The 22,028-nt window shown below is 42.7% G+C and overlaps 2 protein-coding genes and 1 long non-coding RNA gene across 3 annotated transcripts; all 3 read left to right on the top strand.

Annotated features, from left to right (window-relative positions):
• Positions 1-3,699: 3,699 nt before the first annotated feature.
• On the top strand, positions 3,700-7,472 carry LOC115647684. Its single transcript, XM_030554374.1, has 6 exons — positions 3,700-3,759; positions 4,040-4,186; positions 5,432-5,503; positions 6,243-6,410; positions 6,493-6,589; positions 7,237-7,472. The coding sequence occupies exons 1-6, from the start codon at positions 3,700-3,702 to the stop codon at positions 7,470-7,472; spliced, it is 780 nt and encodes a 259-aa protein (XP_030410234.1).
• Positions 7,473-15,574: 8,102 nt separating this feature from the next.
• LOC115647683 (zona pellucida sperm-binding protein 2-like) lies at positions 15,575-16,114 on the top strand. Its single transcript, XM_030554373.1, has 3 exons — positions 15,575-15,650; positions 15,774-15,827; positions 15,912-16,114. Exons 1-3 carry the CDS (start codon positions 15,575-15,577, stop codon positions 16,112-16,114), a joined length of 333 nt encoding a protein of 110 aa, XP_030410233.1.
• Positions 16,115-16,239: 125 nt separating this feature from the next.
• LOC115649448 lies at positions 16,240-22,028 on the top strand. The gene is made up of 3 exons (XR_003999820.1): positions 16,240-16,308; positions 21,599-21,701; positions 21,945-22,028. It is a non-coding gene; the product is annotated as an uncharacterized LOC115649448 (long non-coding RNA).

Genomic DNA, 22,028 nt, shown 5'->3' with positions numbered 1-22,028 from the left:
TCTCAGCATGAGCTTTCGTGAGCTATAGCTCACTTCTTCGGATGCATAGAATGGAACACACAGACAGGAGATATTTATACATACAGAGAACATGAAAAGGTGGAAGTATGTGTACCAACAGGAAGAGTCTAATCAATTGAGATGAGCTATCATCAGCAGGAGAAAAAAACTTTTGAAGTGATAATTGAGATGATCCATAGAAGGTGTGAGGAGAACTTAACATAGGGAAATAGATTCAACTAGTGTAATGACCCAACCATTCCCAGTCTCTGTTTAAGCCTAACTTAATTGTATCTAATTTGCATATTAATTTGAGTTCAGCAGTCTCTCTTTGGAGTCTGTTTTTGAAGTTTTTTTGTAGCAAAATTGCCACCTTTGAGTCAGTCACTGAGTGGTTAGAGAGGTTGAAGTGTTCTCCCACTGGTTTTTGAATGTTATGATTCCTGATGTCAGATTTGTGTCCATTTATTCTTTTGCGTAGCGACTGTCCGGCTTGGCCAATCTACTTGGCAGAGGGGCGCTGCTGGCACATGATGGCATATATCACGTTGGTAGATGTGCGGGTGAATGAGCCCCTGCTGGCGTGGCTGATGTGATTAGGTCCTATGATGGTGTCACTTGAATAGATATGTGGACAGAGCTGGCATCAGGCTTTGTTGCAAGGATAGGTTCCTGGGTTAGTGTTTAGGTTGTATGGTGTGTGGTTGCTAGTGAGTATTTGTTTCAGGTTGTTGTTACTAACTGGCTGCCAGTTCAAACTTGTCTTTGTTGCTGCTGAGGAATCTCGAAAGTCTCCATGAAAAGCAGTAGTCTTGCAGGCATCTGCTGAAAAGGCAGCATCTGTAGCCTTATTCTGGCAGACACTTCCTGGCTTAACTTGAGTGGTATTGTGCCTGCTAACCAGTGCCGTAACAAGGGTGAGGCGATGGGCCCCTGAGTCCCTGTCGGACAGAAGGACCTGCCGCCGAATTACCGTCGCTGCTTCATTCATTCTTCAGCAGCAATTCAGCAGTGGGTCCTTCTCTCCAACAGTCTCGGGGACTTGCTGCTGAAGACCCTGGAGCTGGCCCTTGCCTCAGGCACAAAAATTCCTTGTTACGGCTCTGCTGCTAACTCACATGTAAGTTAGTCACAGGTTTGTGTGATTTAGAACCATAGTAACAATGAAGGGATGAGTTACTTGCCATACTTGGGCTACAATACATCACCTGCTTAAGTGCTTGACCTAGAGCTGGGAAGTCACAGAAGCCCTGAGCTCGAGTACAGTAAAATAGACTCATAGACTCTAGGACTGGAAGGGACCTCGAGAGGTCATCAAGTCCAGTCCCCTGCCCTCATGGCAGGACCAAATACTGTCTAGACCATCCCTAATAGACATTTATCTAACCTACTCTTAAATATCTCCAGAGATGGAGATTCCACAACTTCCCTAGGCAATCTATTCCAGTGTTTAACTACCCTGACAGTTAGGAACTTTTTCCTAATGTCCAACCTAAATCTCCCTTGCTGCAGTTTAAGCCCGTTGCTTCTTGTTCTATCATTGGAGGCTAAGGTGAACAAATTTTCTCCCTCCTCCTGATGACACCCTTTTAGATACCTGAAAACTGCTATCATGTCCCCTCTCCGTCTTCTCTTTTCCAAACTAAACAAACCCAATTGTTTCAGCCTTCCTTCATAGGTCATATTCTCAAGACCTTTAATCATTCTTGTTGCTCTTCTCTGGACCCTCTCCAGTTTCTCCACATCTTTCTTGAAATGCGGTGCCCAGAACTGGACACAATACTCCAGTTGAGGCCTAACCAGCACAGAGTAAAGCGGAAGAATGACTTCTCGTGTCTTGTTTACAACACACCTGTTAATGCATCCCAGAATCATGTTTGCTTTTTTTGCAACAGTATCACACTGTTGACTCATATTAAGCTTGTGGTCCACTATGACCCCTAGATCTCTTTCTGCCATACTCCTTCCTAGACAGTCTCTTCCCATTCTGTATGTGTGAAACTGATTGTTCCTTCCTAAGTAGAGCACTTTGCATTTATCTTTATTGAACTTCATCCTGTTTACCTCAGACCATTTATCCAATTTGTCCAGATCATTTTGAATTTTGACCCTGTCTTCCAAAGCAGTTGCAATCCCTCCCAATTTGGTATCGTTTGCAAACTTAATAAGCGTACTTTCTATGCCAACATCTAAATCGTTGATGAAGATATTGAACAGAGCCAGTCCCAAAATAGACCCCTGCGGAACCCCACTTGTTATACCTTTCCAGCAGGATTGGGAGCCATTAATAACTACTCTCTGAGTATGGTTATCCAGCCAGTTATGCACCCACCTTATAGTAGCCGCATCTAAATTGTACTTTCCTAGTTTATCTATAAGAATATCATGCGAGACCATATCAAATGCCTTACTAAAGTCTAGGTATATCACATCCACTGCTTCTCCCTTATCCACAAGGCTCATTATCCTATCAATGAATGCTATCAGATTAGTTTGACATGATTTGTTCTTTACAAATCCATGCTGGCTATTCCCTATCACCTTACCATCTTCCAAGTGTTTGCAGATGATTTCTTTAATTACTTGCTCCATTATCTTCCCTGGCACAGAAGTTAAACTAACTGGTCTGTAGTTTCCTGGGTTGTTTTTATTTCCCTTTTTATAGATGGGCACTATATTTGCCCTTTTCCAGTCTTCTGGAATCTCCCCCGTCTCACATGATTTCCCAAAGATAATAGCTAGAGGCTCAGATACCTCCTCTATTAACTTTTTGAGAATTCTAGGATGCATTTCATCAGGCCCTGGTGAGTTGCAGGCATCTAACTTTTCTAAGTGATTTTTTACTTGCTCTTTTTTTATTTTATCTTCTAAGCCTACCCTCTTCCCGTAAGCATTCACTATATTAGACATTCCTTCAGACTTCTCAGTGAAGACCGAAACAAAGAAGTCATTAAGCATCTCTGCCATTTCCAAGTCTCACGTTACTGTTTCCCCCTCCTCACTGAGCAGTGGGCCTACCCTGTCCTTGATCTTCCTCTTGCTTCTAATGTATTGATAAAAAGTCTTGTTGTTTCCCTTTTTTTCCCATAGCTAGTTTGAGCTCATTTTGTGCCTTTGCCTTTCTAATCTTGCCTCTGAATTCCTGTGTTATTTGCCTATATTCGTCCTTTGTAATCTGACCTAGTTTCCATTTTTTATATGACACCTTTTTATTTTGTAGGTCACGCAAGATCTCGTGGTTAAGCCAAGGTTGTCTTTTGCCACATTTTCTATCTTTCCTAACCATCAGAATAGCTTGCTTTTGGGCCCTTAATAGTGTCCCTTTGAAAAACTGCCAACTCTCCTCAGTTGTTTTTCCTCTCAGTCTTTATTCCCATGGGACCTTACCTATCACCTCTCTGAGCTTACCAAAATCCGCCTTCCTGAAATCTATTGTCTCTATTTTGCTGTACTCCCTTCTACCCTTCCTTAGAATTGCAAACTCTATGATTTCATGATCACTTTCACCCAAGCTTCCTTCTACTTTCAAGTTCTGGTTAGATCCCACTCTGCTATAAAACAGGGTGAAATGGTGTGAAGAATAATGACCAGCTTTGCATTCTACTAAGGTCTTTGTTTAGTTGTACTGTAAGTACTGATTTCTGATGAAAAGGCCTTTCTGTAGATGAAATATAGCACTATGCCACTGTAAGAAATACTATGTACTGTCCAAATGGAGATGAGGCACCAGTAGTATTTATCTTGGTGAAGCCAGTTGAGGTAAATGCCAGGTGGGGGTTATAGGGTTGACCATGAGCGGCTCCATCCAGATAAATACTACCAGTGCCTAATCTCCTCTTAGACAGTGCAGTGAGAGAGTGATTCTGATGTTAAAAAACCCCACTCTTTTCAGTGAAGACAGCCTATGACCAACACCAATTTTTGACCGTAACTTGCTATACTACTCTGAGTTTGTGGCAAGAATACTAGTTACTACTGAAATCTAATAAGTCCTTTTTTAAATTACTAGAAAACTTACCTTGTGCACTCTTTCTTCTAGGCAGATGAATTGTTTTCTCTCACTATAAACATAAAGGTGTCCTCATCTCCAGACATGAGGCGAGCTGCAACCTACACCTACCCTATGTACTGTAGATATACTCCTTGGGCTCCGAGAGAAATTGTATGTGAAGAAAACTATATGGAGGTAACTTATCCATCAAAAGCTAAAACATTGAGGCCCTCCGCAAATCAATTCAATCTCTAAGTTAAGACCAGTACGAGCAGTTTACTCTACCCTAACAATATTCTGCAATAAGGGAAAGCTTTCAACTTGAGCAATAGGGACATCTGCCAATTTCACATATGTACTAAAGACCAAGTGCGTCTGCCAGAATGCTTACTAATAGATTAAAATATGTAAGGTTCTGTGACTTGGGTATTCCTGATCTGTGACTAGTAACACTCAATTACTGCTGGGAATGCCGTATTTTGTGCCATTGCAGTGGAAATCGAAAGCCTCATAAGCATCTCTGTTAAATCTCCAATTCTACAGGGCAGGGAGCCTTAATGCAAAAGTGCTGCAACATCTAGTAAAAACCAGTTGCCCCTCTTGGTTCAGGAACAGTAAAGTTTGGGGGTAGGCCCCTTTATTTTACAAGACTGGAATTCTGGTGCATCTCAGAGATTTTATCAGCAAGGAGGCCAACCTCCTGCTGGAGATGTCAAACACTATGTTACAAGAATCCAACTGCCACAGTAGAACCTTGCACCAGTCCCAAACATAAGCCAACTTCGTATACCTTCTTTTATGTATTGGTTACATAATTATCTTAGGGGCAAGGCTGCAGCAATATAGTGAGTCTTTTAGGACTTCAAGTATCAGAGGGGTAGCCGTGTTAGTCTGGATCTGTAAAAGCAGCAGAGTCCTGTGGCACCTTATAGACTAACAGATGTATTGGAGCATGAGCTTTCATGGGTGATGCAATCGACTTGAGATTTTTCAGCCTCATCCTAAAATGTCTGGTGCCAATGGCGAGTGCTGCACTACACTTACGGAGTGGCAGAAGTTTACTACTACTGAATCCAAACCTTGACATCCTGTATGATAAGTGATGGTTAGCATTGCACCCTGTATGTTTAACAGCAAAAGCATCACATGTACTTTGATTTAACTGGCTAGATCCTGAGTTCCAAACTCATGTAGTCTTCTACAAACCCTTGCTGTACTCTTTAAAACACTATAGAGTTAGCCCTCCCCTTAAGAACACACAGTGCATAGTAATCAACAATTGACCATGAAGATTGTCACTAACCTCCTGTAAATGTAGCCTGATCAAATGTTCCATATGTAACTGAGACACTAATAAAATTCCTCCAAAGATCTCTGCCTCCTCAATACCTATAAAAGCATGCTGCAGCTCATGTTTGCCCATCTCTGCTCTACTTCCAGGTGTCGGTGAAGAGTGATGTTCCTGCAATTTCAGACGATGACACTGCAACATGGATGTCAGCTCTGCCAGAGGTATGGAGGAGCATGTTTTCTAATAGCTTCTCTTTAATCTCCATCATCATAAATCAGTGGCTTGGCTGATGATCCTGTCATTCTTGGCATCTGGCTCAATCTCTGTCAGCCTACACGCTCTACTAGAAACGCGTATGAGGCAGAGCTGCTATCAGACATAGATGCAAGTCAACCTTCCAGGAGAGGAAAACTTTCATAGATGATAAGGAATACTGAGCAAATCACAAGCTCACTAGACTGCAGAGGAGAAAAGTGGATGCAGTAACAAAACATGGCCACTTATATTATAAATTTTACTCCTTAAGGTAGTCTGGCATTTGATCTCTAGGCTGCTCTAACAGTACAAGCACACTAAAGTAGTCAAGTTACCCAAAGCGGTGACCGGTCTATGGGCTCGGGCTGGTCCCTGGGATCTCCCTGACACAGTTTAGGAAGGCAGCAAGCTGGTCCCTGGTAACAAAAAGGTTGAGTCACAGTGTCCTAAAGCACTAAGGGCTTCTTAATTGTGTGGACTCTGTCAGGGCCAGAAACATAAACTTCCTCCAAAGGTAAATGGCTTCTCTGAGAGATGGCTGCAATAGCTGCATGCTGCCTTGCCTTCATGTAAGGCATGTACACTTCTGGCCTGGGATAGGCTAGAAGTGTCCTCAAATGCCACTTCCATTAGTCTAAATCTTAATGGCAGAATAATTTGGTCACATGTCCACCTATATCTCATCCAACCATGTTTCTCTTTCAGGTTCAAAAAGTTGAATACCAGGTATGGCAACTGATCTTTCTTTCTCCTTCAGGGAGAAAGAAAATAATGGTAAGCGACGCAGCCAAACTAGGTTACAGCTTCAATAATACACTGGCTCGAGTGTTCCTCCGTGCTCCATATTCCACCAATGAATCTAAACTTGCAGTGGTAAGTGGTAGCTCTTGTAGTGGGACTGAAAGGCACTGTTTCCAATCTCTCTCTAGCAACAATTTTTCTTAACTTTCCATAGGTTAATGGTGTGAGTATGAATATAGTCAGTTCCACTTCCATGTACAAGCAGAGGTGGCTGCTTCTGTTGATTGACACAACTGTTGCATGTCCTATCGGTAAGTATCACTTCACAATTTACAAAGCATACCAAAAAATAGCCACTTGAGCAAGCTAGTAGAAAACTCTTCCTTCAGGACTGGCTGACGATGGCTCTTCAAGAGAAGCAATGTAAAAACAAACTTATCCTAGATGTGTTCCAAAGTACCATTTGCTTAATTCATTTTCTCATTTCTCCCTTATTCCTATACACACCTTTCCACAAAGGCAATAAGCCATCAAAAAAGCTACATCACACTGTCCTGCAACTGAGTATCAAGACCAGAAAAACTGTATTTCTACCACTGGGCCAGGAGTCATATTTAGATAATGCATATGCAGAATTGTAACACCAGAAGAAGGTGGGATTTCTTGCATAACGTAAAGGGGGGGATGTAGAGTGGATTTAAGAGGTAGATACCCATAGCCACCTTAGTTATCTTTGTAAGAAGGTAGTAACTCATCTGAAACTGATCAGACTACTTTGAATGCCATACTTCCATGCTCTAGGGATGGCCATGAAGTATCTGGATGGAATGGGCCAGGGGGTAAAGAAGACGAGGAGAGGGTGGCAGCTGTTGTAAAATGAAGCTCAATCCTGTTTCCTTGAAAACACAAACTCGTGCACTGAAGAATGGTTTGATTTTCTTGTTATCTGAATCAACAGATGGCACCAGCTTCACTGATACTGCTATAACTTGGACTGTGCCAAGCATTATCCCTACATTAGTGCCGCAAGAACCCACCTTCGTGTCCAAAAACATTTCAGTGGGAGTTGATGGCCAAAGAATAATGCACCCTGAACAGAATTATATTCTGGAACACAACAAGACACACATTCAAATGACTATCCCCATTGGAGCAGCTGGGGGCAGATTAAAGGTTAGTGAGAACCTATCGTAATTTAACACCCTCTGGACACTAGTGGAAGAGATCAGAGACTTCTGAACAGTGGTCAATCAAGCAGTTGCTGATGGAGATGGGTTGCATGATGCAAGCTTCTTCAAGATATTAAACTGGATTAAAAAACTACTAAGGGCTCAATAGCTCTCTCAGCTTGAGCAAAACTGGAGTGCACTGGAGAAAGATAACAGGAAGCCAGTCCCTGGTTTTTTGATTGATTGCCTGCCTAAATATAAGTTTATGCTGAAGCTGCCCTCTGATGCTTCAAATGCAGTGTATATGATGCCAGCAAAGAATTTGCCATAGCAGGTCCTCACTCTTTCATTCCCCCAACTGCCCCCCCACCATTATGCTGGGCAGCTGGTAGCTGATGTAGAAGGCAACAGAGCCAATTTTTCACTAGCAGAGGTTCTGCTACACGGGACTAGAAAACAATCCTAAATATTTTTAATATTGCTGTGGATCCATAGAGGTGATATAAAATGTTGCTTCAAAAAGGAATCCTACAAAAAGTGGAAATGTGGACTAATTGCTTAGGAGAAGTACCAAAGAACAGCACACACATGTAAAGACAAAATTACAAAGACTAAGGGACAACTGAGTTACACTAATCAAGGGATTTAAAAGGCAATAAGAAGAGGTTCTTTATAAAGACGAAGGAAAGTATAGGTCCTTTAGGAAGGAGAGCTACTAACTATGACATCAAGAAGGTTGAGGTGTTTAATACCTATTTTGGTTCAGACTTTACTTAAAAGGTTAACAGTGACCAGATACTCAGCACAATTCATACTAACAAAAAGGGGTAAAGGGATGCAAGCCAAAATAGGGAAAGAACACATTAAAGAATATTTAGATAATTTGGATTACTTAAGTCAGCAGGGCCTGATGAAATTTGTAGCAGGGCACTTAAGGAACTAACTGAAGCAATCTTGGAAGTGTTAGCAATTATCTTCAAGAACTCATCGAGATGGACAAGGAAAACATAGTACTTATTTTTAAAAATGATACAAGGTTTAGAAAACCTGACCTACTGGGCATGTTTAGTCTTGAGAAAAGAAGACAAGAGGGACAGGACCTGATAATCTTCAAATATGCTAAGGACTGGTGTACAGAGGATGGTGATCAATTGTTCTCCATGTCCATTGAAGGTAAAACCAGAAGTAATTAGCTTAATCTGCAGCAAGGAAGATTTAGGTTAGATATTAGAAAAAACTTACCAACTGTAAGGGTAGTTAAACTCTGAAATAGGCTCCAAGAGAGGTTGTAGAATCCCCAGAATTGCAGGTTTTTAAGAACAGGTTGGACAAACACTAGGTTCACTTGGACCTGCCTCAATGCAGGCGACTGGACTTGATGATTTCTCCAGGTTCCTTCCAGTCCTACATTTCTATGATTGATTGATTGAGGAATTGGAGAGGAGGTGGGCCCATGAGCCCATTAATTTAAAATATAGTCCATACTTCAGTATGGATCCCTGGAATAATAGTTCTTGCCTTCAGAACGCTTTTCTCTCAAGCTTTATGTTAGCAAAAGATCTGGATCTAAAAATTCATCTAGTTAACAAGATAATTCTTGTTAACAGTCTCTTAATGATGTATTCTTGCCCTGAAAGGGCCTATCCAGGAAGCAAAGGGGAGTGCAGCATTACAAAGCAAGAGGGAAGCAAGAATGTCTCCCTTGGATAATCTGCCAATTTACTATTCTGTTTCTGTGGCTTAAAAGACCTTGCTAACCCTCCCTTGATGGACTAAGAAGCTCTTAGAAGTACAGACTCACACCTTAGGTGTAAGCTTCACTCTACACATACCATGCATACAATCTGTGTGTTTTAGGCATCTGTCTTGACTTGCACTGGATTCTGAAAATCATCACAAGAATGACGAATTGACTAGTGTGTGTGTGTGGGGGGGTGTTATTACCAAACAAAAATGCACATGCAAAGAATGGTTCTAGATGGCTACAGAAGAGACCTAACAGCCTTTCTACAAGACACTATCTAAAACTCTTAATGGCTGTTTATAAATTTGATATTGATGATACTACTAATCACCTTCAACAACCTAACTTTGCAGTTTTCAGAGAGGTAGCTGTGTTAGTCTGTATCAGCAAAAATAACGAGGAGTCCTTGTGGCACCTTAGAGACTAACAAATTTATTTAGGCAAAACCCACTTCATCAGATGCATAAAGTGAAAAATATAGTAGGCAGGTATATATATTACAGCATATGAAAAGATGTGTCTGCAGGATACAAACTGTCTTGGTGCAAGGTAACACAAGCCAGCTCTACTCTGAAAATGATGGCCCACCCTAGCAAATTACCAAAGTTAAAGGACAAAATGGGAGACACCCCTCCAATCATAATGGAGGGTTGGGTCAAACACTGTGACCTGGAGCGCACACAAAAAAGTCATAGACAAATGGGGAAAATCAGGCTGTCTGTGACTCCCCCCGGCCCCCTCCAACCCATGACAAACCTGCAGATGTATCCATGCTCAATACCACTTGGTATGTCTAAAACCTTGTCTCCTAGAGCACTGTAGCCAATGGAGTCCATGGCATAATCTATAGTATCAACTTACTCTTGGAGCATACTTGGACAGATGTAGATTGGCATATGACTAAGTACACTGTGATCAAGCCCATCACTACACCTTTCATGCCTCGAATACCAACGGTCATCAACAGTAAGTCACTCCTCTGGCTAGCTCAATAATAAGATGGTGCTCATTTTTGTTTTCTTTGTCTCTAATGAGTTTAGTGTTGCCTCTGCTGTGAACTTATACCAACCAAAATTCTTCGTTTAACTGGGAAGTTTCATTTATTTATTTAGCTAGCTAGCTCTCAGGTGATGTGAATGTCTAGATTTAAATCTTGATAAAACTAAACAATTATGTTAACCATAAGGGAGTATCTGTGTGTAAGATTTGCAAATAAGGGGCAAAATGGAGAATAATCATTCGGGATTTGATGTGAGTTGCTGATTAGAACACCAGATTCTGCCACTCTAAGGCTTTGTCTATGTGATTAATTTAGATACATTTCTCTATTTAAGCTATGTAAGTTATGTGCCTTAAGCAGGGCCCGCTCCAGGCACCAGCCAAAGAAGCAGGTGCTTGGGGCCGCCAATACCAAGAGGAGGCCCGCTGGCTGCTATAGGAGTGGCACATCTGGGTCTTCGGTGGCAATTCAGCAGCTGGTCCCTCAGTCCCTCTCAGAGCGAAGGATCCACTGCTGAATTGCTGCTGAAGAATGGAGCAGCGTGATCACACTGCCGCGGCTTTTTTTTTTTTTTTTTTTTGCCGCTTGGAGCAGCAGAAAACCTGGAGTCGGCATTGGCCTTAAGTCAATGTAGCTTAGATCCACTTACAGCTGTACCTACACCGCGCTATGCCAACAGGAGAATGTCTCCCGTCAACATAGCTTCTGCCTCTTGTTGAGGTGGAGTACTGAAGTCGATGGGAGAGCACTTCACAGGACCCATTAAATTGACACTGCTGCATCAATCACAGCAGCACCAAGTTAGCCTGTAGTGAAGACGAGCCCTAATTTCACCAATGTTTTCCATTGAGCCATTTAAGTGGGGCCCAATGGGAAAGATCATGCAAAGTGTGACTAACCTACTGTAGGGAAAGAATGTCTGCGGGGTGCATCAAATGAGGAGAGATGTCTCATCTTCCCAACTTCAAGCCTATAATCATTACTTTGGGAGTAGAATGCTTGCCACTCCATTTTTCAAAAGCTCATCTCTTGTTACATCATTATGACTTGACATCTTTGCAGTTACCTAGATAATTTATTTTTTAAATCAAAAGGATGCTTTAATGTAGTAGTACTACCTTATTACATATTCCAAATATCTGTTCAGTCTAGATTTGCTGCCTGTAACACAGAGATGTCATTGTATTCTTATAATAGATCTCTAGAAAGTAATTACACTCACATTCCTTCAAGCGTATTGTCTATATTTAATCTTCTATAGTTTGGGGTAAAAATTCCTATGTAATCAGAGTATCTCAGACTAGAGCATTAGTTATAGAGCCATTAAGAGTTGACCTCTAGATAAGCTCACTTGAGCACAGCAAAATGAGAGGCTTCTAACTGTCCTACAGTAATAGATGAGCATTTGCAGTAACTATATGCTATCAATCTAACAGATACTCTTCCAGAGAAGAGAACGTTTGATGTTGCATTTGGATCTTTTCTTCCTGACGTCTTTCTGCTGACAATCACAATAGGAAATGTGCCACTTTCCCCAAGAGAGGCAGAGCATCATGGGTACAAAGTTTATGAAATTACTTTCCCCAATGGAACAAAGGGATTTAACTTAGAAGTGCCTTTTGATGATCCTACTGTTCTGAAGGAGGTAAGATAAGGTAGCAACGATGTAGCACTCTGTAGGAAACTGTTCTTCCCATCCCACAAACTTTCAAGATATTGAAACTTTCAGGACAAAAATAAAAAATCTCAAATTATCATGAACCCCAAATGTCTCACTTTGGTTTCAACCATTTTATGTGTACTATAATTTAACATAATGCCACAGTTACACTATGAGCTAGGAGTGTGATTACCAGCTTATATACATCTACTTATGCTATCTCAATGAGAGTGGTGGAATGGCTTGGGTGTACCACTTAGGTACCATGGGGATCAGGTGGGTTTGCACTCAGCGTGCTGCTGCTCATCTTCTGTGGCTTCACTACCATTTATATTCTCGATAGCACAAGTATGTGTATGCTATGGGAATCATGCCCCGAGGTCGTAGGGTAGACATAACCTACATTTAAAAACAAACTTTTTGACACTTCAAAAGACTTTAGAGTCAAAATTAATTAAAACCAACCCTTTCCTGCAAACAGTTCTGGGGTTGATGAATCATCATTTTAACTTCCAGCAAAAACCACTTTGGACAATTCCCAACCAGCTCTGCTATGATGTGGGAGATCATGACACATTATGACTGTCATCTGAACATGTTAGGGCAGCCATTGCTCAAAACATACATCTGGCACCACTAACCACCAATCATGCAATGTCAATGAAGGTATCACTAGCCTGATCTTAATTAAGATTCTGTTTAGAAAGTCTTGAGCATCTGCCCTATTTCATATAGGACTATAGGCAAAATGCAACTTCAGGTGTGACTAAATGACCTACAAACTATGGCTTCTTCTGATGCTTCTGCTAACAGGGATAGGAGTCATGCATGCATTGTTCAGCAGCAGGATCTTATCCAATCTATTAAATAACTGCCTGTCAGGATAGGACTGCCTAACTTAAAAAAACAAAGTGATCAGTTATTGCAATACTGCAATAAACCTTGTCCAACAAACATCCAGTCGTTCGTGAGCCTGCTTTTTACATAATGCAGTTCAAACTGTGACTTGAGCAGATGCTAGACAGATTACAAGAAGATATGGAAGCCTGGAGCTGGGCATGTTTGCAGCACAAGTTTGTAAAATGGCACAAGTTTAGATGAGTGATCTAACCTCCTTGTGTTTGAAATGGGTAGTTAAGCGCAAACACTTCCTTCAACATAGTCTTGGCCCAGCTCATACAGAGCTGTTATGTGAAGCAGTAAGATCAATGATATTTTCTGTTGTGGGGAACAAATGTATGTGTGCACAGCAAATATATTCTTGTCTATGCTGGAAGCAAATGCTGACACCTCAATCTCTCATCTAACTTTCTTTCAGTACGTGAATAGAAATGAAACAAAATATACCCTCCATGTTAACTATACTCTAGTTGTGGGTCCTGAAATGAAACCATATAATCATCCAGCAGAAGTAGAATGTGTGGTTGCTGATATTGGTAAGCTTCCGCCCGTATTGACTGATTGAGACTGGTATAGTAGGGGGAGGATTTTCATTGATGCCAATGGGAACTAAATTAGGCCAACAATGAGAGCTTTTTGGGAAAATCTCACTCTATAATTGCTCATTATTGGCTTTTCATGTGGCAGCTCTTCTTCATTCTGCTAAGTTTAATTATCTGCCCTGGAGACGCTATAAGCAATAAAAACCTAGTCGTAGGTCAGGCACCATGTTTAAAAGAAATGGCTAGCCAAATCCAGTCAACTTTAGTATCACTGCATCTACTGGTAACATTTTTCAGATATTTACATTAGGACAAGCTGAAATCACCCAGCTTTTACATCCAGGGTAAAGTTCAATTGGCCCAGACACAGCTCTGTAAACTCTAGAAATAGCAAAATTGCTCAAAGTAGATCAGATAGTCTTAGTAGTTGACTTACTACTTGGCATTCTCTCCAACTTCTGGGTTTTACAGTCCTTCTGACTGTAGTGCCTTCATCTTAGAAAACATGTTTTGAGTTGAGGTGAAAGGACACTGAGATCAAATAAAGCCCAACTATTCTTACCAAAGTTGGAGTTTAGCCTGAAGTCAGTGGGGCAGTTGCTAATCAACTGGGACATTTGGCCATGTCCTGGATGCAATACCTTGCAGTCTAAAATGATAGTGGTTATCTAATACAATCTATAGTATCAATACAAACAATTTCTCCATGGTAAGAATTAATGCCGTAACTAAAACTGTGTATGTCCAAATTATATCCTGGCTTCTTTCACAGAACTACCAGAAGCAGTTGGTTACTGTGATAAAGAGAACCTGTATCTAGCAGTTCCCATTTCAGCTCTGTATGAGTACTGGAATCTGTACATTGGTAACAAACTTCTGAATCAGCAAACTGTGCTCTCAAATAGGCATCTCCTGACCACCAATTCTACCCATCTGGTGTTGCAAGTACCTCTGTTTACTATGGGGATTATCTATGAGGTATGTAGATTATACTGTAAGGCTTTGGAATCTAAAAGATTTCTTATCAGGAAGAAAAAGCATTTCACTCCCAAGCTTGTCTTGTAATGTTACAGTAACCACTTCTAATGCAGAAAATATCAAGGGGAAATGACTTTCCAATAAGTAAACACAACCACAACAAGAGATCTGACTCCTGACCTGTGATTCCACTGCATCCATGTACCCAGTGTAATGGCTCTAGTGGTCCCCATGCATGTGAAGCAAACACAAAATTGTCAGGTATTAAGACAGATGTCCGGTCCATATTGGGTCAGGCACCATGTTTAAACATGATTCTTGCCAAAGAATTCCTACTAACAGAGTGACTAGGCTAAAGTTGCATTTAGCCCATGTAAAAATCTAGATTATAATACAAATCTAGGCTACTCTACAACAGCCAGTCAAAACATATGCAGCTGGTACCAGGCCTAACAAGTCTGCACTAGTAAACTTGACTTATGACCCAGGTTGGACCAGGCTTAAGTCTTCACACTTGTCTCAAATGTTATATCTTTGCTAGTGTTTAAAGTAGCATCAAACTAAAGCGAGCAGTCTCTCTCTGATCAGCAAACTATTTTTACTAGAGAAATATTGTCACTTTCTTTACAGGAAGTGTCCTTTCAGAGACTCAAAACTAGGTTTGATCTTGCACTCAGGAAAGCAAATACTCTGGAGACCATAAAAACATTCTCTGTGAGCTGCAATTTTAATTCTTCAGAATTTATAGGTAAGCTATATAGGTCTTGAGCTCGACAACTGGAACTCGATGGCTTTACCGAATCTAACAGCCTCTCTTACTTCCTTAGTGTGTTACCCTAATGGAACTGTAACAGTATCTGCCCCAATGAAGACTATTCCTTCCATTGATATGGGCAAAACAAAACTGAAAGACAGCACCTGCAAGCCCAAAGAATTTAATGAGAAACAAGCCTTCTTCCAGTTCCATGTCTCCACTTGTGGCACTTCACTAAAGGTAAGCAACTTTGAAGAGGTTTTTTTTTTTTCCACTGAGTAAACCCAAATTCTAATCCATTTTTGGCTTGCACAGTTTGAAGGTGATCACATTATTTATGAAAATGAAATATCTTATGAGAAAGAGATTCTCCCAGCATGGGGACCACCTAAAATCACAAGAGATCCAGATTATAGGTAGGACTCCTCCTGCTCACTGACTCCACTCGGTATAGTAATTGTGCCTGGAAAGTTACTACAATAATTCTCTTATTGTAGATTGACAGTCTTGTGCTATTACCCAACAAAAGGGAGACTGATGCATACTGCTATGGTTAGCAATCTACCTACAAATGGATCCCCTCGTTTTGGCTATGGTACAATGATGGTGAGATCAAGTGTTGCAGGTAGACCACTCCCTCCCCCCTCCAGTTTAAAACATTTGTGTGACTCTTGTAGTTGTAAGCACTCTTATCTTGAGGCTTTAATTCCTTCTTATAAAAACCCATCCTTAACTTTATCTTCTATAGAACACAGAAGGACCAGACGACAAGTTCTGAATATAATTGCAAGGGTATCCAAAGGTAAGTTTCCTTCTTTGAAAACTAGGATAGTATCAAATGAGTCTGAAATTGGTTAACAAAATCCCCAAACCTATTCTTTTCAAGATGAATCTTTTATGGAACTTTATGAACCAAATTTGACAATAGTTCAATCTTCCTTGGAGCCCATGTTTTTTGAGGTAGAGCTAAAAGATGAGGAACCCAATGTTGAATTACACTTGAATAACTGCTGGATGACTTGGTCTTCAGACTTCGAAAGCACCTCACAATGGAACATTACTGTGGATGGGCAAGTAGAAGTAGCTTAAATGACAAAACTGTTCATGAAAAGCACCTTGATCACTTCTAACTGTGTTGTTGCTCTGATTTCTCAAATAGCTGTGGGAACAAAAACAACAAATGTGTTACAGAGTTCTATCCAGTATCTGTTAGTAAAAGAGTGAAACATCCTACTCACTTTAAAAGACTGGCAGTAAGGATGCTGATACCTCTGCTGGGACAGGTAAGATTAAGAGAAGTTTAGGAATCTAGGCTGTGAACTGATACCTTAACACTTGTATGCTCTAAACTGAGGAAATATGTTTATAGTGAGGAACAAACTTAAAAGTGCTAACCTAACTTCCTCTCTTACGAGGCCCAATTTAAGCGTCTTCAGGGTAACACTGAGCTTATGACTTAGCCGGCTAAGGCATTGTTGACAGACCAATAAGCCTGACTGATGTGCACTTTAGTTTGGCTGGTTCCTCAGAAGCCAAAATTTGCCTTGCACAGCTTTAGTGACTTAAAGTGGCACTTGCTGGAGTAAATTAAAGGGCCTGGTATGGAAATATAACTCATTCAGTTTCTGACTTTATATATATAGGATCAGACTCCTGGTGCTTCAATTCAAATATCTGGCACAAAGTCAACCAGGCAAACCAGCATGTGCCATAACAGCCATATGAAATACCACTCAGCTCACTTGCATCTATCGGGGAGGGCAAAGGAAAAGGTAGATTGGCAGGATGCCTAGAATGCTAACCTGTGCCTCTGGCAAGCCTGGCAAGGGAAGGAAACAGGTGATAGTCAAGGGTTGTTCACCTTAGGATGCCTTGCCAGTAGCTCTTCCCATTCTAAACAGAGTGGATTCTAGCACTGATAGGCCTGGTCTACACTATGCGTTTATATCGAATTTAGCAGAGTTAAACTGATTTAACCCTGCACCCGTCCACACAACGAAGCCCTTTATATCAATATAAAGGAGTCTTAAAATCAATTTCTGTACTCCTCCCTGATGAGGGGAGTAGCGCTGAAATCGGTATTGCCATGTCGGATTAGGGTTAGTGTGGCCTCAATTCGACGGTATTGGCCTCTGGGCAATATCCCACAGTGCACCATTGTGACCGCTCTGGAAAGCCATCTGAACTCGGATGCACTGGCCAGGTAGACAGGAAAAGCCCCGTGAACTTTTGAATTTCATTTCCTGTTTGGCCAGTGTGAAGAACTCACCAGCACAGGTAGCAATGCAGTCTCCTGAGAATAGAAAAAGAGCTCCAGCATGGACCACACGGGAGGTACTGGATCTGATCGCTAAATGGGGAGAGGATTCTGTGCTAACAGAACTCCGTTCCAAAAGACAAAATGAAAAAACATTTGAAAAAATTTCCAAGGCCATGATGCAGAGAGACCACACCAGGGACTCAGTACAGTGCCGTGTGAAAGTTAAGGAGCTCAGACAAGCCTACCAGAAAACCGAAGAAGCAAACGGAAGGTCCGGGGCAGGGCCGAAAACATGCTGCTTCTATGCTGAGATGCATGCAATTTTGGGGGGGGGGTCCATCACCATTACCCCACCCCTGTCGTGGATTCCAAGGTGGAGGTGGTAATCTCAGCCATGGCTGAGGATTCTGCGGACGGTGAAGATGAGGAGGAGGAAGAGGAGGACGAGCTTGCAGAGAGCACGCAGCACTCCATTCTCCCCAACAGCCAGGAGCTTTTTCTCACCCTGATGAAATTACCCTCCCAGCCCTCCCAAGCCACTATCCCACACAATGAAGCCATGGAAGGGACCTCTGGTGAGTGTACCTTTGTAAATATAAAATATGGTTTAAAAGCAAGCGTTTTTTAATGATTGATTTGCTCTGAAGACTTGAGATGCATTCGCGGCCAGTACAGTTACTGGAAAAGTCTGTTAAAACTTCTGGGGATGGAGCGGAAATCCTCCAGGGACATCTCCATAAAGCTCTCCTGGAGGTACTCCAAAAGCCTTTGCAGAAGGTTTCTGGGCAGGGCAGCCTTATTCTGTCCTCCATGGTAGGACACTTGATCACGCCATGCATGTAGCAAGTAATTTGGTATCATTGCACGACAAAGCCTAGCTGCGTATGGTCCCGGTGTTTGCTGGCATTCAAGCAACATCCGTTCTTTATCTCGCTGTGTTATCCTCAGGAGATTGATATCGTTCATGGTAACCTGGTTGAAATTCAGGAATTTAATTAAGGGGACAGAGATGGCCATTCCTACTGGGCTGTTTGCCTGTTGCTTAAAATAAACCCTTCCTTGCAGGTAGCCAAGCAGGGGGAAGGGGAGGGATGATTGGCGCTGAGCTTTTTCACGTTTGACTAGCAGGGATCTTCCCTGCTACCAGCTATGTGGTGGGTGGGTGTTTAGCAGTGATCTTCCATGATATCAGCCACACGGTAGGGGGAGGGGTAAAGCGAACATCCCAGAGAATTGGATGGGGGGGTTGGTTTCTGCTTCTGCATGTTAACAGGAAAGCAGCAGCACTGAACGGGCTTTGCTTGCTATTTGGTAAAGGAGGGCGCTGGATATATGAAGGCTGCAGAAGGCGAAAGACAATGGCTTACCATGGCTGCATGGAAGCCGAATTCTGCTGCCTGGACCTGCGTCTGTGAGATCTCTAACACCAGAGCTGCAGGCACTCAATATTAAGATGCAAAATGCGACCTTGTAGTGAAATCACATGTCCTATGTAAGGTGAATAGTGGTGTTCACTGTGAAAGAGTATAAGCATTGTTCTGTAAAATGTATCTTTTTAAATACTTCTCTTCCTTTTTTCCCTCCCTCATGCAGCTGCAAATTTTTCAAGCCTCCCTACTCCATCCCGAAGGCTATCGCAGATAAGGCGGAGGAAAAAGAAGACGCGAGACAAAATGTTCTCGGAAATCATGGAAGTGACCCGCAATGAAAGAGCTCATCTGAATGTATGGAAGGACATGGTATCAAATTACAGGAAAGATACCAGTGACCGTGAGGACAGGAGGGATGCTTGAGATGAGAGGTGGTGGTAGGAAGATCAGAGGTGTAGGCAGAAAGATCAGCGGTGGCTGATCAGGGATGCAAGTCTGAGGCTGCTGCGTGATCAAACTGACATGCTCCGGCGTCTGGTGGAGCTTCAGGAACAGCAGCAGGATCACAGAGTGCCGCTGCAGCCCCTGTATAACCACCCTCACCTCTCATCGTGTTCCACATCCTCCTCACCCAGACGTGTAAGAACGCATGGGGTGAGGCTCCATGCACCCACCCACTCCACCCCCATGGACAGCCCAACCAAAAGGCTGTCATTATTTTGAAATTTTTTTAGTGGCCTTTTCCTTCCCTCCTATCCTCCTCCCAAACCACACCCAGGCTACCTTGTCAGTTCTCTCCCTCTTTTTGTAATGAATTAATAAAGAATACATGATTTTTAAACGATAGTGACTTTATTTCCTTAAGCAAGCTGTAATCGAAGGGGGAGGGTGGGTTGCTTACAGGGAATGAGTCAATCAAGGGGGGGGTTCATCAAGGGGAAACAAACACAGCAGTCACACCATACCCTGGCCTGTGCTGAAACTCGTTGTCAAAGCTTCTCTGATGTGCACCGCTTCCTGGTGTGCTCTTCTAATTGCCCTGGTGTCTAACTGTGCACAGTTAGCAGCCAGGTGATTTGTCTCAGCCTCCCACCCCGCTCCCCCTTACTCTCACAGGGATTGTGGAGCACACAGCAAGCAGCAATAACAAAGGGGACATTGGTTTGGCTGAGGTCTGAGCGAGTCAGTATTGTGCGCCAATCTGCCTTTAAATGGCCAAATGCACATTCTACCACCATTCTGCACTTGCTCAGCCTGTAGTTGAACAGCTCCTGACTACTGTCCAGGCTACCTGTGTATGGCTTCATGAGCCATGGCATAAAGGGGTAGGCTGGGTCCCCCAGGCTAACTACAGGCATTTCAACATCCCCAACTGTTATTTTCTGGTCTGGGAAGTAATTCCCTTGCTGCAGACATTTAAACAGAGTAGTGTTCCTGAAGACGCGAGCATCATGAACCCTTCCTGGCCATCCCACGTGGATGTTGGTGAAACGTCCCTTGTGATCCACCGGTGCTTGCAGCACCATTGAAAAGTACCCTTTGCGGTTTACATACTGGGTGCCCTGGTGCTCTGGTGCCAAGATAGGGATATGGGTTCCATCTATCGCCCCCTCCCCATAGTTAGGGAATCCCATTGCAGCAAAGCCATCCACTATGACCTGCACGTTTCCAAGAGTCACAACCTTTCGTAGCAGCAGCTTAATGATTGCTTTGGCTACTTGCATCACAGCAGCCCCCACAGTAGATTTTCCCACTCCAAATTGATTTCCAACTGACCGGTAGCTGTCTGGCATTGCAAGCTTCCAGAGGGCTATTGCCACTCGCTTCTCAACTGTGAGGGCTGCTCTCATCTTGGTATTCTGGTGTTTCAGAGCAAGGGAAAGCAAGTCAAAGTTCCATGAAAGTGCCCTTACGCATGCGAAAGTTTCACAGCCACTGGGAATCATCCCAAACCTGCAAAACTATGCAGTCCCACCAGTCTGTGCTTGTTTCCTGGGCCCAAAATCAGCAGGCTAGAATCTGCCCCATTACCAGCAGGATCTCTAAAGCACAGGGGCCCACGGTTTGAGAGAATTCTGTGTCCATGTCCTCATTACTCTCGTCACCTCACTGCAGTAGCCGTCTCCTCCTCACCTGGTTTTGCAGGTCCTGGTTCAGCATAGATTGCACGATAATATGTGAGGTGTTTACAACGTCCACGATTGCTGTCTTGAGCTCAGCAGGGTCCATGCTTGCTGTGCTATGGCGTTTGCACAGTTCACCCAGGAAAAAAGGCACGAAACGGTTGTCTGCTGCTTTCTCGGAGGGAGGGGTGAGGCTGTACCCAGAACCACCAGCAACAATGTTTTTTGCCCCATCAGGCACCGGGATCTCAACCCAGAATTCCAAGGGGTGGGGAAGACTGCAGGAACTATGGGATAGCTATGGGATAGCTACCCACAGTGCAAGGCTCCGGAAATCAACACCAGCCTCAGTACATGGACGCACACCGCCAAATTAATGTGCTCAGTGTGGCCGTGTGCACTCGACTTTATACAATCTGTTTTAAAAAACCGGTTTCTGTAAAATCAGTATAATCCTGTAGTGTAGACATACTCATAGTAGCTGCCTCAAGTAACCAGGCCAAAAAACAACCTTGCCATTTCAACCTCAGGTAACATCTCCTGAGCTCACTGGAAACCAACATGAGGCAATTTTGGCATCAGCTTCTTAAAAGGCAGGCAGCCACACCCGGCACTACAGATTAGTTTCTGTACAGCCTCTGCATGGCTAGTGGGTCCTGTCTCAACCTCTTTCATACAAAAAGATCCTTAACACAGAACTAGAAATTCACTGCCCGTGCTGATAGACATTGCCCTTTACAAGCATAGGTTTGGTAAGTGGTAGGTGAAACGTAAAAGCCAATAGATCCCATACTAACAATTAGTTCTCCTTTCTTCTTAGGTGCACTTGCACTGCACAGTCACAATCTGCTCTCCTCCTAAAGTATCATCTGGCAACACTGGGACCTGTGGAGGCTGGTGTGATCCTACCAGGAAGAGGATGGGTAGGTTTACACTGGAGGTATTTCGCTATGCTTAAAATACACTGGGCTAAATTTTTAAAGGTAGAAAGGTGCCTAAATAACTTTAAAACTCTGATCCTCTATGCTGACTCTTGTGACCTTGAGCTGATAATGTAAAACACTAGTACTTGACAACTTTAGAATCTCAGTAGATTTAAAGCCAGTCAGAGTACAGTATCTATGGTCCTTTATTCTGTCAATAACAAATCTTGTAAAACTTTCTAGATCAGCACTCTGAACCATATTCTGGTCTCCATGGTTATGTATTGGCTGGGCCAGTAAGGATTGTTCATCCTGAACCAACTGAGG

The sequence above is a fragment of the Gopherus evgoodei genome, chromosome 3 (assembly GCF_007399415.2).
Source record: "Gopherus evgoodei ecotype Sinaloan lineage chromosome 3, rGopEvg1_v1.p, whole genome shotgun sequence".
Classification (NCBI taxonomy): domain Eukaryota; kingdom Metazoa; phylum Chordata; order Testudines; family Testudinidae; genus Gopherus; species Gopherus evgoodei.
Note: the sequence above shows the minus strand (reverse complement) of the source record. Positions and strands in the feature narration are given on the sequence as shown.